At 52.6% G+C, this 15,028-nt stretch overlaps 1 protein-coding gene across 1 annotated transcript; it reads right to left on the bottom strand.

The window, feature by feature from the left end:
- Window positions 1-738: 738 nt before the first annotated feature.
- SIX1 (SIX homeobox 1) lies at window positions 739-3,930 on the bottom strand. Its single transcript, XM_008501039.2, has 2 exons — window positions 3,185-3,930; window positions 739-2,173 (listed from the first exon to the last, which is right to left on the bottom strand). Exons 1-2 carry the CDS (start codon window positions 3,742-3,744, stop codon window positions 1,885-1,887), a joined length of 849 nt encoding a protein of 282 aa, XP_008499261.1. The 5' UTR covers window positions 3,745-3,930; the 3' UTR covers window positions 739-1,884.
- Between the last annotated feature and the right edge of the window lie 11,098 nt (window positions 3,931-15,028).

Below are 15,028 nucleotides of genomic sequence, written 5' to 3'. Positions count from 1 at the left end.
TGGATGCGCGCAGATGCGCGATTATCCGCACGGCTTGCGAGAGCAAGTGCGGGATTTGCTCCCTGCTCCCACGGAGCCGCCTTGGGTCCTGCCCATGGGCAGGGGGTCTTCCACGGCCCCGTCCATGCCTCCCCAAAGGATGGTGGGCGCAGGAAGCCCGGCAGGATCTGGGCTGGGCGCCCCGAGGAGGCGGCTGGTGTCAGGGCGGAGGGCTGGGGACAGCCGGAGCCGAGGAAAGCGAGGGGGGGCAGCACAGATCCGCTGAGTAGTCCTGGCAAGGGTGGGGGTCCGCGGAGGGGTCTGGAACGTGTCCTGGTGCCGGGGGCGGCAGGCCCGTTTAGGAAGCAAACGTGAGGGACACGGAGCGATCCGGCCTGGAGAGACCCTCCTGCAGAGGGTGACATTTCTCCATGGCCCAAGACCCCGAGAACAAACACGGCCGCGGCTTAAATAAACACGCACTTAATGATGCAAAACGCTAACAGAGGGGGACCGGCACCAGAGAGGACCCGACGGGGTGGGCAGCGGGGGCGAACCGCTGCCCCCGCCCGGGCGCTCAGGTCTCATGGGACTACCCCCCCGCAAGCCGCTCCGGGAGGGTCCTCTGTCCCCTTCCTTCCTCGGCTACGAAGTCACCGGCTGTCCCCCCAAAGCGCCCCGGCTGCAGCCCGTCGGGTGGGGAGGGGGTAAGGGTGGGCAGAGGGGCACGCACTCGCCCCTGCAAAGATAAGTGCAGCCTGGGTGTTCTGCCATCAGCGTGTTTTAATTTAGACTGTTTAGGTACAATAGAAAATAAACCTGAAAGCACATGCGATTTTTGGTACAAATGCTCGAGGCAGATAGCGTCGTCCGCGGGCTCTCTGCAAGCCGGAGGGGGAAGGCGGTGAGCGGGGAGAGGCAGGAGAAGGCAACGCGGAGCTGGAGGGGCAGCCCGAGAAACACTCGTTCAGGAGGAAACGGCTGTCGACTTTTATTATTAATTATTATTATCCTAATTTTTAGCCACATCGATGCATTTCACCACCGAGAAGGAAGCCGGGGGGCGGGGAGGCTCGAGTCCACGGGAGCTCAGTCCCACAGACACGGTAAGACATAGGCACTTGTTAAAACTCTAATACTGCAGCTTTTGCCTTGGGTTGTGGGGTTTTTTGTTGGGTTTTTTTGTGGTTTTTTTTTTTTTTTTTTTTTTTTTTTTTTTTTTTTTTTTTTTTTTTTAATTTAAACTACATCGAAATCTTTGTGGTAAGGCTAAATATGAAAAATGTAAACGTAACTTGCCCTCCCTCCTCCCACTACAACCCAGGGCTCGGTACAGCGGTTCGCTGCCTCTGTCTCTGTCCCAGCTCCTCGCCGGCTCCGACCCCGTGGGGACCCGGCCAGGAGGCAGCGGGGATAAACCGGCCACCCCTGCCCCACTGCTCCTAAGAGGCTGGGATTTATTTGGGTGGAATCGAATCCAGCTGAGGGCTGGGGTTTGGAAATCTATTTTTTAAAAATGTTTTTCTTTTTTTTTTTTCCCTCTCTCTCTTTTTTTTTTTTTTTTTTTTTTTTTTTTTTTTTTTTTTTTTTTTTTTTTTTTTTGTAATTCCCTCTGGGACCAGCTCATTTGAACTCGAAGGGCAGAGGGTTTCTGCCTCTCTCTGCGTTTGGCTACGTGGAAAAACAAAAAACAAACAATAAAATAAAAATCATGGTGATAGCAGGAGATGCTGGGAGGAGATTGGACCAGGAGCCGATGTGGGGTTGTGTGAAAGAGCCGAAGAGTCCCATCAAGAATCAGCGAGTGAGCTGTAAAACCGGGTGCTGTCCTCTATGTACAACCCAGAGCCTCTGTCTCCAAGCTGAACCTCCTCTCCCGATCCTCCGTTTGCGCGCCGCAGGCCTTTAGGATCCCAGATCCACCAGGCTGGACGTGAGGGGTCCCAGCAGCGAGTCCTGGAGCTGGTGGCTTTGGAGGCTGTGAGGGGTCTGAGATGCGGCTAAGCCGCTCAGGGAGTAGCCGGAGCTCCTGGCGTGGCTGAGATTCCCCTGCAAGAGCAGGACCGAGTTCTGATCCGGGCTTTGTGGAGGAGAAAACTCTTCCTCGGAGCTGGACATGAGGGGTTTGCTCCCATCCAGAGGCGAGAGTTGGTTCGGTTTGTTGGTGGCCGCGTTGTTGTTTTCCGTGTTCTCCCTGCGGAAAGACAAAAAGAAAAACAAAACAAAAAAACCAAACAACCCACAATGGGAATGTTACGACAGGAGGGATACGCTAGGCACGGGCATTCTGCTAAATGCCCCCCAGTAAATCCATCGCGTTTTACTTCATCGCGGGAGCAGATGCTTCTCTCCGCAAAGAAAATTAAAATAAAATAAATAAACCACAAAAACCACCTAATATTTTCATAACATGACGTTTCATTTCATTTTACCCTCCTACCAATAATTAAGGTGAGTAGGAAAAGTTGGAGGAGGGGGATGGATTTTTTGGGGGGAAGAGTTTTTCTCTTTTTAATTGAAAATGAAAGCGCGGCCGCGGGGACGAGAAGGGTGAAGGATTTTCTCTAGGAGGCTCGATAAGAAGGTTGCTGGAGGAGATAAAAAGTAGGGATATACCCTCCGTGTCTGTCTCTTTCGCCGGGCCGAGCCACCCGCCCCATACCAAAGCCACCCCAGGCGCCGCCGGCAACGCCCGGGGTGGCCTCGGTTCGTGGCGGGTTGCTCGGCCCGGCCAATGCGTCCCCATCCCTGTCTCCCTCCTGTTCCGGCCCTCTCCACCCTGGGGCTGCATCTCTCTCCTTCCTCCAGACTTCTGAACTACCCTGCCCTATTCCCGGCAATTCCCAGCCCGGCATCCCCACCACTTCCCCGGAGGTTCCGGGGCTACAGGCAGCAAACAAAGGCGGAGGAGCGGCCTGGAAAGGCTGGTAAGGGGCTTGTTTGTGTGTGCCCTCCCGCCCCCGGCAGGTGGGGAGCAAGATCTGGTGGATCTTGGGTGGAAATCCCACTTGAGTTTTCATGGAGAGGGCGATAAAAAAGAAAAAAAAAAAAAAACAAAACGCAACGCGGCTGGGGAAAAGTGGGATACGGAGGGAGAGAAGGATTTTCGCTTCTCCTTCCCCATCCGCTGCCGGGAGCGGGGAGAAAAGAAGAGAAGGAGGCTGGGGGGAGGACACGGAGAGGATGGAGGGGGGATGGCAAGTACCTTTCCTTCGCCTCCGCCGCTCGGTCCCGCTGTCTCCGGTTCTTGAACCAGTTGCTGACCTGGGTGGTGGTAAGACCGGTGGCTTCCGCCAACTCCCGCTTCTCTCGGGGGGACGGGTAGGGGTTGTGGGCGTACCATTCCCGCAGCACGCCCCGGGATTTCTCCTTGAAGCAGTAACTCGTTTCCTCGCCGTCCCAGATGGTGCGGGGCAAAGGGAATTTTCGGCGGACGCGGTATTTGCCGACGGCGCCCAAGGGTCTGCCCCGCAGTTTCTCGGCTTCCACGTAATGAGCCTTCAGCCAGAGCTGCTGCAGCTTGGGGTGGTTGTGGGGGGAGAACTGGTGGCTCTCCAGGATCTTGTAGAGCTCGCGGAAGTTGCCGCGGTGGAAAGCCACCACGGCCTTGGCCTTCAGGACGCTCTCGTTCTTGTGCAGGTGGTCGCAGGCCGGCAGCGACCAGAGGAACCGGCCCAACCTTTCCAGGTTCCCTCCTTGCTGTAGCACCTCGCAGACGCAGGCGACCTGCTCCTGCGTGAAGCCAAACGACGGCAGCATCGACATGGCCGGGCGCGGCGGCGACGGCGGCAGGAGGAGGAGGAGGCGGCGGCGGGCACCCCGCGGGAGCGCGGCGGCGGAGGGGCGGGGGCGAGCCGCCCGCCGGTCCCGGTCCTGATCCCAGTCCCAATCCCGGCCCCAGAGCGGGGAGGCGCGGCGGCAGACGGGGGCGGGCGAACGGGGATGCTCGTCGCGGCGCCGGGGGGGAACTTTGTCCCCGCTCCGCCGCCGCCGCGCTTAAAGCGCCCGAGCCCCCGCGCCGCGCTGATTGGGCGCCCCCGGCTCGGCCCCCGCCGCGGCGGGCCCGGCCCGGCCCGGCCCAGCCCAGCCCGGCCCAGCCCAGCCCGGCCCGGCGGGCAGAGCCTCGGCACGGGCGGGCGGGGCCTGGTGGCGGGGACCCGGCCCCGGCCTCGGCTGCGCTTCCCGCCGCCGCCTCTGCGCGGGTGCGGCCCCGGCGGCTGCGAGGGGGGGGGTCCCAGCCGCCCCGCACTCCCACCCCTACCCGGGCGCATCCCTGGGGAAGCCGCTCCCGGCGGACTTTTTCTTTCTTTCTTCTACTATGCCCCTACTCCCTCCCCAACTTCTGCTCCCCCCTCACCACCGCCCGCTCGTCTTGCCCTGCCAAAAAAGCCCGTATTTAATTACCTTAATGGTGGGGATGAATAAATTATGTTTTAGTGAATAGCTAATTAATTCTCCGGGACCGTCCGTTCCCTCCTCCCGGTGTTCCCCTCCATCCTTACCCCTGCTCCCCAATTTTGGCCACGGGGGGGGGCCCCGCGCAGCCCCCGAGGAAACCACGCGGGCGGCGGGCAGCAAAACTGCAGCCACCGGCGGCACTTTAATTAGCCTAATCCTCATTTGCACACCTCTCTCTGAAGCAATTATTTAAAAAATTAGAAAACAATTAGGCTCCCTAAGCAAAGATAATCTATTGTCAGTAGCCGGGACGGGCTGGGAGATGAGGACAATGAGGTGAGATAAGGGCAGAGGAGCGGTGGGAAGAGGGTGTCTTCATGACGGTATTTATCTTTGATTAGATAAGCCGAAACCAGTATTTTAAACACACTCCAGAACGGTTTTGATTCAAGAACGAGTTCGCTCTGCGGGTGCTAATAACTATCGCGGGGCTCTTTAAAACCTGTTTGTCTTCACTAAAGACATTAGGATTTATTTGACTTTAAATGCCCCAAGCGAAGAGCAGCCCGTTTGTGGCCGAGGCAGAGGAGGGCTCCGAGCTGGAGCCGCCGGAATCCCCGCTTCCCGCCGCCTCCTCGCGATACGATATGCCAATGGCCGGTCCCGATATGCTCCAAAATCCGGATTGTTGCTTCTTCCAGTGTAGTTCGGGCTGTTTAAAATAAGCCCTTGCCACCCAGTCTGTACAGTGACTTGGACTATGTACGCTGGAGTCAGGGCGCTGCTTTATCCCATGACCATGTGTCTGGTAATTTTCCCTTGCCATTTTATTTTAGAACTTATGATGTTGCAGATGAAGTCTTTAAGAGCTGCAATGTCCTCCCAGAAGGAATGTCTGCTTGGAACAGATCCTTATTGACAAGGCAGCTGTGTGGGGACCGGAACGGAGCCTTAAACCCGGCTCTAAAATCAACTAATACCCTAAAGTCTGGAGCAAGTGCGCAGAATTATAAGGCATGGGCTCGCAGCCGCCCGCGGCCGCGTCCTTGGGTAGAAGCCCCCTGTCCAGCCTGGGAAATGCCCTTCCCCCGCTTCTTCCCTGCTTTTAATTATTATTAATTTTTTTTTTTTTTCTAATAAGGTGCTTAGTTCGGGAAAAGCACGGACCTCAGGGCTTCTACCTTCAGGAGGAGGAGAGAAATGCAAAGCAGGGGTGAAGCTCCTTGCCATTTTGACCAGAGCGGTCCTCTCTTGCCCTCACATTTTTCTTGTGTTTTGATTGTTTTGGGTTTTTAATCTTTTATGGTTTTGGTTTCGTTTTTTGTTTTGCTTTGGTTTTTTTCCTTTAAAAGGCCGACCAAAAGCAAACACCGCTCTTGCTGGGAATAAGCAAATTATTCCGATGCGGCCGCCGACAGAGCTGACAGGGACCGGCAAGGGCTGAATCGAGGCTGCCCCGCAACATCCAAGAGGGACTTTATTCTTCCCTGTCACCAAAATTCACACAAGGAGGGGACACCACTCGCCAGCATCTACATAGGAGTCACACTCCTCAGCCGGGAACCGGCCAGCATCAGTGTTAATTATTGCCCGGGGTTGGTTTTCCTAAAAATCGGAAACCTTTCACTTTCAACCACGAAAAAAGGTAAATGAATTCCCAAACCACCCTATCCATTTAGACCTCTAAAACTAACTCGGGAAAAAAAATAGAAAAAAAATATTTCTATCTAGCTCCAAAACAAAATTTCCAAAAAGGCAGATGCAAATAACTAAATAACATAATTACTCAGCAGCGCTGAGCGGTCGCCGGCCACTTCTCTGTCGTTTATTTTTCGACAGAGAAGGAGCAGCCCATCGGGCTCACTTTGCTCTCACCCCGGGCAAAGCGTTTGGTGTCGACACCCCCTCGTCCCATCCCCCGCAGGGTTCCCTTCGGGATTTTTCACCGGGGCCTGGCACCTCCGCGCCCGCGGAGAGGAGGCGGACGTCCGAGGGGGCCGGTGCGTGGCCGCGGGGCCTCCGCGCCTCTCTGGTGCACCGAATGGCTCCTTTTATGCGGGAAATTAATGTATTCGCATATTTATTCGATGCAGCCTTATACCAGCGCAGAGCAGGGATGAGGATGGGTCCCATGCAAAGCTCTGCGGGTTTTTCTCCGATTTCGACAGAAAACCAAAACAAAGCGAAAAAAAATACATATAATCCCAACACGACTCCTATCTTTCCCTCGACCTTAGAAATAAGGTTCTTCCAACCGATTTTTTTTCCTGTAAGTGTAAGAATCTGGAGGACACAAACAGTGCGACAAAATTAAATCAGCGACTTTTTTTTTTTTTTTTTTTTTTTTCGGAGCCCCGTCTCAGCGTGATGATGACCGGGGCTGAAGGCTGGTAGCCGACGAGGCAGGAATACAACGCTGCCGCTTTCCGAACCTTTCGATGGCGAAATCCAAAACCGACCCATTAAGTCAATGAGGTTTGTGTTGTGGAGGGCTTCTTTCCCATCCACTTGCTGTTCTGAAAAATAGATCGCATTTCGTTATCTCGAGTGAGGATCTGCAACGTGATACCGGATCCGCGCTGCCTTCCCTGCCGAATGCGAGGCGCAGGGGAGACAGCCAGCTTCCACGGCTTATTCCTAAACAATAAAGGATTTGTATTTTCTTTCCCTCTCTCCCCCCCTTCTCCCCCCACCTTTATTATTCTATTTTTTAATGAGGAAGGACAAACCCCTCTCCATATGCATCTCTCTTCTCTCGCAGGAGCCTTTGGCCCGACGCGCCTGCAAAGCGCTGCAACCTTTAATTACTTGTTAGTAAATTGCCCTCCAGACACCTGTAAAAACAAAACCGGTGTCCGCAGAGCGAGGGCCGTGTCCTTGCCCCCCCTCCCCACCCCGCGCCCCGGGGGGTGCTCGGTGGTGAGGGTTCCCCAAAGCACCCAGCGGGGTCAGGCCGGGCCGGGGCTGCGGACGGAGGGCCGGGCTGAGCCGAGCCGAGCCGAGCCGGGCCAGGCGGGGGGGACGGTGCGAGGGGCAGGGTAAGGCCTTCCCGGCGTGGCCCCGGCGGGGGCGATCCCCAGGGCACAAAGGGCTCTTTCTTCGCGCACTTACCGGCAGATTTTTCAAAGGATTAGGGGTGATCACGCGGTGTGGGTTTTGGTTGGGGTTTTTTTGTTTGTTTGTTTTGTTTTGTTTTACTTTGGTTTGTTTTTTTTCTCTCCGAGGGCCCGTGTATCTTTCTCTCCGTCTCCCCCCCATCCTTATTTTCTCCTGCTTTTGCCATGGGACTGTCTCCCCTTCCCCCTCCCCACTTCTCCCCCCTCCCCTTCCTGCTCGCTAATGTACCTCCTGGATGCTGATTCTTTTAAGCTAGGAAGAATTTCCTTTTGGGAGGTGAAACCCTCCAGCTCCTCCTGTTCAGAGAAAAGTGCTAGTGATGGTAATACGGGGTGACACTAAATAAACAGTTAAAGCAGGGCTGGAAAGATGGAGTTAATTATCCAGTGAGCTACATTTAAACCGAGACCAGGAGGGGCCGATTTGTTTTGGCGCAGGGAACTAAGAAGGAGACAAGCCACCGGAGTCTCCTTGCTCTTCCTTGGAGGCTCCTTAACTTGTCCTTACTGTCTTTGGCCCATGGACCAGCTTCTTTTGGTCCGGCCTGGCAGTGGGCCGGGGCCATCGGCTGCGCCCACCCCCATCCCCCCCGAACCACCGCCCGTGCAGCCCTGGGGCCGCGGCGCCGGGGGGGTTCGGTGCGAACTATGCGTGGGAGCGGGTGATTTCAGGGGGTCCGGAGGTAGGGGTTTTTCCATGTTTGTTTGCTTTTTTCTTCCCCAGAAGCTACATGAATTACCGTCTGTGCTGCTGGCCGGTGCCTGTGCTACTCAGGTAAGTCTGCATACGAACAGCAGCCACGCGATGTGCTTTTGGTTTTGTTAAATTTCTCTCCTGCTTCCTTCTTTTTGCTTTTTTTTTTTTTTTTTTTTTTTTTTTTTTAGAAGTCTGATATTAATAATCCCCGTATGCCCCTCTTTCCGGGTCATTACGGTACTGCTGGTCTCTAATCAATCCTAATGCGATGGCAATTGGAGTCTCTGATGAATGCATCTCAGGTTTCTTGTAATGGCTCTACCACATTTTCCTGGACCTCCTTCTTTAACCTGAGATGCCAGGGGGACGTCTCCGTTCTCAGCTGCTGATTACTTCAAGATGTTTGGGCTGGTGTGGGGAGAGAGGGAGCGAGCGAGGCAGTCTGCCCCTGAGTAATCTGGAACTGAATTGGATGAGCCGTTTCCTAAATCAAAGGAGGATGGCGGGGTTTAACTGCTTTTCTGTCGGCTTTCCTTCCAGCCGGCATCGGCTGCGCGGCATCCCCCCTGCGTGTCCGTGTCCGTGTGCGGGACACGGCCCCCGGATACTCCCCCACCTCCGGAGTGTGAGGTTCCCCCCAGTCGACCTCCCCACGCAGAGGGGACATTCTCACCCAATTCCCGCTAAACCTCCCAGTGCCTCCAGGCGGGTCCGTTCCCCCCACGCCGGGGGGTGATGTGGGTGGGATCCCCACGCGGGTGCGCAGGGAACGCGTAGCAGCAGCGCTTTATTAGCAAGGCGATTCGCATTGTCGCGGCATTGTTTTCCTTCAATTTCTCAGCATAATGACATTTGCCGTAACCCGAGACAATGATAGTTGCAATTTCTGTGTCTTTTTTTCTTTAAATTATATATATATTATTTTTTTTATTATTAAATAAGATAATGCAGCGGGAATTAGGCTACGGCCACACTGGGCTCTGGGCTGCCGCGGAATCGATCCCTTCCGCACACCGGAGGGAGGTTTCCCCGAGGTGTGGCTCCTCCGTGGGAGAAAAACTCTCCCCGGCTGCCCCCCCTCCTGCCCTTCTGCAGCAGAATATTTCCCCAGTACAGCCTAAGACGAGTGGGCATCCGCGCTCCTATGAAATGACGTTGTTCCGGAGTGGGGGGAGGAGGAATAAATATTTGAAACGAATAATTTAATTTCTCGGCGCCGCGATGTGATGTAAAAACTAATCCCCAGCAGAAACACAGCGAGGCTTCAAAGCAGCCCCATCTCCCGCGGGGTCCGGCCCTGTGGAGGGGAGGTAGGAACGCGGCCACGGGTGGGATGGAAAGTGCTGCGGATGGGTTCTGGCTGCACCTCCGCAGCCCGCGCCAGAAATGAGTCATTCGCCAAAACGAAACAAACCAAGGACGCCCTCTCCACGCTGCGCGCCCCTTCCGCGCCCGCGGTGGCCGCTCCAGCCCGGGCAGCGAGGCCCAAACCTCTATCCCTCGCCCTGCTCCCCGGGAAGCCCTCCGGGGGGTGCATACGCTGCCGGCATGGGGACAAAGCGCAGGCGCGGAGGGGCCGACCGCGGAAGTCTGCGCGGTGATGGTAGCGACGTGGGAGAACGGGTCCCTGCGGTTCGGGATGGATAGGCGCAAGTGGCACTGCAGCACCCACTCGTGTGCACTCTTCTGGGGTGCATCCACTGCCTCACCCGTGGGCACCCATCACCAGCGTGGGTGCACAGACCTGCATGGACACCCCAGCATCCACCCGTGGGCACCCCCACAGGTGTGTGTGCACAGTCACGAATGTTGCCCACCCCCCGTGGGATGCAGACACGCGTGTGCACAGTCCCTTGTGTATGCATTGACATCCCTGTCAGTGCATGGACATACACATGTGTGCACATCCCCTAGCCCTGTGTGCACATCCTTACCCACGCATGCACAACCCACACACGTCAGTGACATCCACCCATGCACACATGCCTCCACCGTGTGTGTCCAGGGCTGGAAGCCAGGAGTGGAATGTCAGGGGGTTCCCTCCATCCTTTCCTCAGGTGATGGCTGGGGTGGGGGGCGCTGGACGCCAGGAAACCATCAAAAATTCTTCCCCAAACCCACTATTTTTAGGGGAAAAAAAAAAAAAAAAAAAAAAAAAAGGCACTGCTATGGTTGATTTTTTTTTTTTTTTACTGCAAAACATTGCAATGGATTTTGTGCAAAACAAACCTTAAAAATTAAAATTTTGGGGGAAAGAAGTTAATTTGGAAGTGGGATGCTAGGTTCCCCCCTACCACTCCTGCTGGCACCGACAGGCTCAGAAAGGGGGACACTGAGATGGCCCAATTGGCCTCCCACCCTCCCTCTTGGTCCCTGCCAAGGTCAGGCCACCCTGTCCTCACAGTTTAGGGTGCAAACCTGGTTCTTCTCGGTGTATCTCACCACTTCTCCCTCTCACACCATGTTCAGTCCCAAATCCACCTCCTGCACCTGGCTGATGCAAAGGGCATCATCCGGTCCCTGAAGAAGGCACTGCCCGTGGGTTGGCAGGGTGGCAGCAGGGACTGGGGACAGGATTTACATACCGGGCTCTCTTTGCCTACACGCTTTGCATTCGGGCACTGAACAAATATTTTCACTGCCGGGAGACTGTGGCTGGGCTGAGGGAAGAGGCACCAGCATCCCTTTGAACAGGGGCACGTGTGATTTCAGGAGGGCAGCCAGGTCCTCCAGTGGGGCAGTCAGTGGGTGCCCTCCTGCGGGGATAACGGGTTGGGGGGCCCATCCCACACCCGCTGCCTTGGTGGGTTTCTAAGCAAGCTGCTAGAAAGGGACCTTTCACCTCTCATTAGTGATGCCATCAGTGGCTTGGCAGAGTGGAACTGAGGTCATGTTACATATGGCACACAGTCTGTTCAGCGCCGGCAACGCCAGCTTTGAAATTTTAGAGAGGGGAAAGGTCACCTTGCGTGAGCCAAGGTCTGGGGGTCCTCGGCTCTGGCTGCATCCTGGGTGGGTCTCCATATGCCTCCATCCTCTCCAGCCTTCCTCTGTCTGGCCCCAAGAGATGCTCAGCCTGTCTTCTGTGCCTCCTGAATTCACAGGGAACCACTTGAAGGGAATGGTCTCACTCTGCCTTTCCTTTTCCCTTACAGAACATCTCTCCCAGAACTGTTATTTTGCCCTTTTTATTTTCTTCTTTCTCTTCCCAACATAAACCTGTCTCTAACAACTGATTATTTTTTGAAAAAACATATAACTCAGCTTTCCAGGAGAAAATGAGTTGTCTCTCTTTATCAGCAGATCTGCACAGACGGATAAGTTTACACTTCTCAGACCTGGGTATATAATTTCATAGACCTTCAAAAGTGTTGTGCTTCCGTGGTGATTAAAACTTCTCTTGCTGAGGTATTTCAGGTTTCATGCCACTGGATCTTAGAAAAGCACATCTGTATGGTCATATTTCTTTCATCTGAAGAGCCACCAAAACAAAATAAAACAAACAAAAAAACCCCAAACCAAAACCCAAGCCAAACCAAACCAATATATTTTGTGTTTAGAAATAAATGACACATTATATTTAATTTCTTCCTGGTGTAATTCACTATATTGGATTTCAGCAGGATTCTGACAGGGTTTCAACTGGGACAATTTGGAGGGGGTGACTGTGGGGAAGAACTTACCATTTTCCCATGTGTGGTGGCTGACAGTGTAACTTCATGCCACTTCTCATCCCTTCTCAGCAGAATCTTATTTTGCAAACTTTGTTTTTTAAATACATGGGCCTGATTTTCAAGCTCTTAAAGTAACTGAGATGAGAGTTTCTGGTATGCAGCTGTTGCAGAGAGATCTTCAAAAGGCCAGTTTGCTTCTACACAGGTTATCACTAAAAAGGCTCTAAATGAAATAGATGCTTATCTTGAGAATCCCTGAGAAGCTGGAACAGAACCAGCGTGCAGTGTAGGGTCAGGATACACCTTTCTGCCTGCTTCAGTGACCCATTCGAACAGCCACATAAAAGGGAGCTCCTTGTGATTTCCTACTAATAGGGCTACTTGCCTAGATTTTAATTTTTAAATAGAATAGTCTTCTGCTGCCTGTCGAAGAAAGGAATTGGGATAGGAATTATGAGACAGCTTATTTTCAGAAATGGAGATACCTGTCTATGGTGTTTGTTACAAACGATGTTTTCCTAGCACGGGGCTAAACCGGACTCAGTTATTGAGTGCAAATCTGTCAATTTAAGTGGAGTTCATTGCAAGCAGGGATAGGATTTAGCCATAATTCTCCACTGCTGTCTAATCACTGTAGCCTGAAGAAAGCAACATATGTATAATGGTCGCTGAGATGCGGGAGGGGTAGAAGCTTTCTACCAATGAGAACCACATTAAATAATTAATTCCCAATTGCCTTTCTACATTAGTGCTTTCAGATAAAAAAGCTGGTTGGCTTTGTAAGGCCTCAGGCAATGAAACATTTGGTGCATTGTCAGTCCAAAAGTGGAGGTAATAGATATCCAGGGCAGGCTGGAAAAGTGCTACTCTCCATCCTGCTATTTGCATATTCCAGCTGCACAGCCTCGTTCCTCATCCCCTCCTTTGCCTTACTTAAGTTTGACAGGACAGCATCTCTTCTGAGGATGACAAAAGTGTATTTATTTTACCAAAACCATAAGAACTTGATGTCTGAGTCTAAAAATGGAGTATAAAAAAGTTGTCTTTTCTTACATGCATCAGATCAGCTCCGGTGAGTCAATAAGGGAAGGAATTAATTTCCCTCTCCTTTCTCATTCGCCCCTTTTACCTAACCTGCAGGTTCCCCAAGCTCAGCCTATCATCTTAGGTCAGGTTGGGATCTTTTGGGCTCATACACCATTCTCAATAGAGATCTTGCCATGAGAAAGGAGTTAACAAGCCTTTTGATGTGCAAGTCATCAGAGACTGCTCTGCTTGCCTCCTGAGATGAATAGACATGTGCCTATGGAGCTGAAGAAGAAAAGGAAGCATTGGAATAAATTGCCTGGGGAGGTGGGAGATTCTCTGTTAAAAACAGGTCTAGACAAACATCTGTCAGAAAATACCAGCATCTATTTGATCTTGCCTTAGAGCTGGGGGAAAGACTGAATGGTGTTGTCAAGTTCTTCCCAGCTCTGAGAGACCTTGGTGTATGCACACACACGTGTGATAGCTGTATGCAAGTGTGTGCCTGTGTGTGTACATGCCTATATTTCCACTCTCTCAGTGACAAGCTCTTGGCCTCTGTGATATTTTGTGGCAATGAATCTTGTGGTACAATTAGACATAGATTTGATATATTTGAGTTTGATTAAATTTGAGTTTCAGTTCCGGTTAATGTCATCTGTGCCTCGGGTGGATCAGATCACAAAGTCTGAGCTACCAGCTATACTTTTGACACCTCCCCTTCGGATCTTTTCATACCAAGTAAAGTTGCTTCAAATCTGGGAGCTTTTTGGCAATTCCTCTTACTCCTAAAGTGCATCTCTGAGGGGTTTCTTTTCTTCAGGGAGTAAGGTCATGGTATCTTTGTTACTAAATGCAATAGATGGGGGCCTGGAGAAGCTCTTTGGCTGAGGATGGCATTAAAGATTTGGGTTAGTTATTATTAGTTTTTAATACAGCCACTTTCCAAAGCATCCCTGTGCCTTAAAGACAACATGGTCACAGCAGTTGCTGGCATCTCTGTAACTTCTTTTCCCATCTGCAGACCTCATCAGGACCTCTGGAGCTGCAGGAGTGCATTGGCAGCTCACTGGCATTGATGCACACAGTTTCCAAGGGCCAGGACTTGTGGCCCGTCTTGTGAATTATTTTGATTGAAATTAATTTGAAAGCTATTTTTATCAGTGTGACATATGGAGGTGCCTCTAAAGGTGAGGTCCTGTGCAACTCAGCATTAGAGATACAGGAGAGGCTGTTCCATGATAGAAAGCTTGTACTCCATGTCAGTGAATCAGGTATTTGCAGGGCTGATTCACTGAGAGCACCTACACCAGGTGATGCTGATGTTCCCTGTGACACCACCACCTCCCAGAAGCTCTGCTCTGGATCTTGAAGCACCACTGCACCTCCCTGGTGAGTGCTGAGTCAAAACACAAGACGCTGCAGTGAGCTGCAGAACCAAACTTTGCAACCTCAAATTCTGTAGAGGAAACTGAATCCTGAACTTCTGAAGACAAATGCTGAAATGAGTCAAGTTGGAAAACTCTTTGTGATCTAGGCTTTTAAATCCCCCTGCTAGCCTTCATAAGGTTTAAAAGTTGACTTCTCTTGCCTGTCCATCTAATCCTTCCAAAAGATCTTCTCTATAGCAAAGGCATGAGAAAGAAGTCTGCCAGCTGCATTTGTAACCAGATGTACCAGCTGGAATCAGCAGCTACTGCAGAGTGAATCAGTACATGAGGATGTACTCAAGACCACAGCAAAACAGCAGCCTCCAGACTGGGGACAGGCAGGGACAGTAAGCCCTGACACTGTCCAACCATGAGGAGCCAGAATGTGTGGATCCACCCTTGGGCAGGGTTTGAAGAACACCTGTGAGTTAAGTTCACCTTTGAGATGTACCCTGGTGGCAGACAGCGAGTTGAGTTCTCTTGGGTGTTTGTTCAAGGACTGTGTGGCCCAGGGAGAAGGTGGCTTATGAGCTCCATGGGGAGAAGGATGTCCAAACCAGTGGGGCTCTTCCAGGGTTGGCCACATCTCAGCTCACAGCAGGATGTGGTAGAGCTTTTGATGACAGAACAAGAAACTCTTTGCCAGGCAATCTCTGGCAGAGGTGGGTCAGGCAGAGGTGAGAGAGGGGAATGCAACTGTCTCTTGTA

The sequence above is a fragment of the Calypte anna genome, chromosome 5A (genome assembly GCF_003957555.1).
Source record: "Calypte anna isolate BGI_N300 chromosome 5A, bCalAnn1_v1.p, whole genome shotgun sequence".
Lineage (NCBI taxonomy): Eukaryota > Metazoa > Chordata > Aves > Apodiformes > Trochilidae > Calypte > Calypte anna.
The sequence above is the reverse complement of the archived record's forward strand: the minus strand, read 5'-3'. Positions and strand labels throughout refer to the sequence as shown.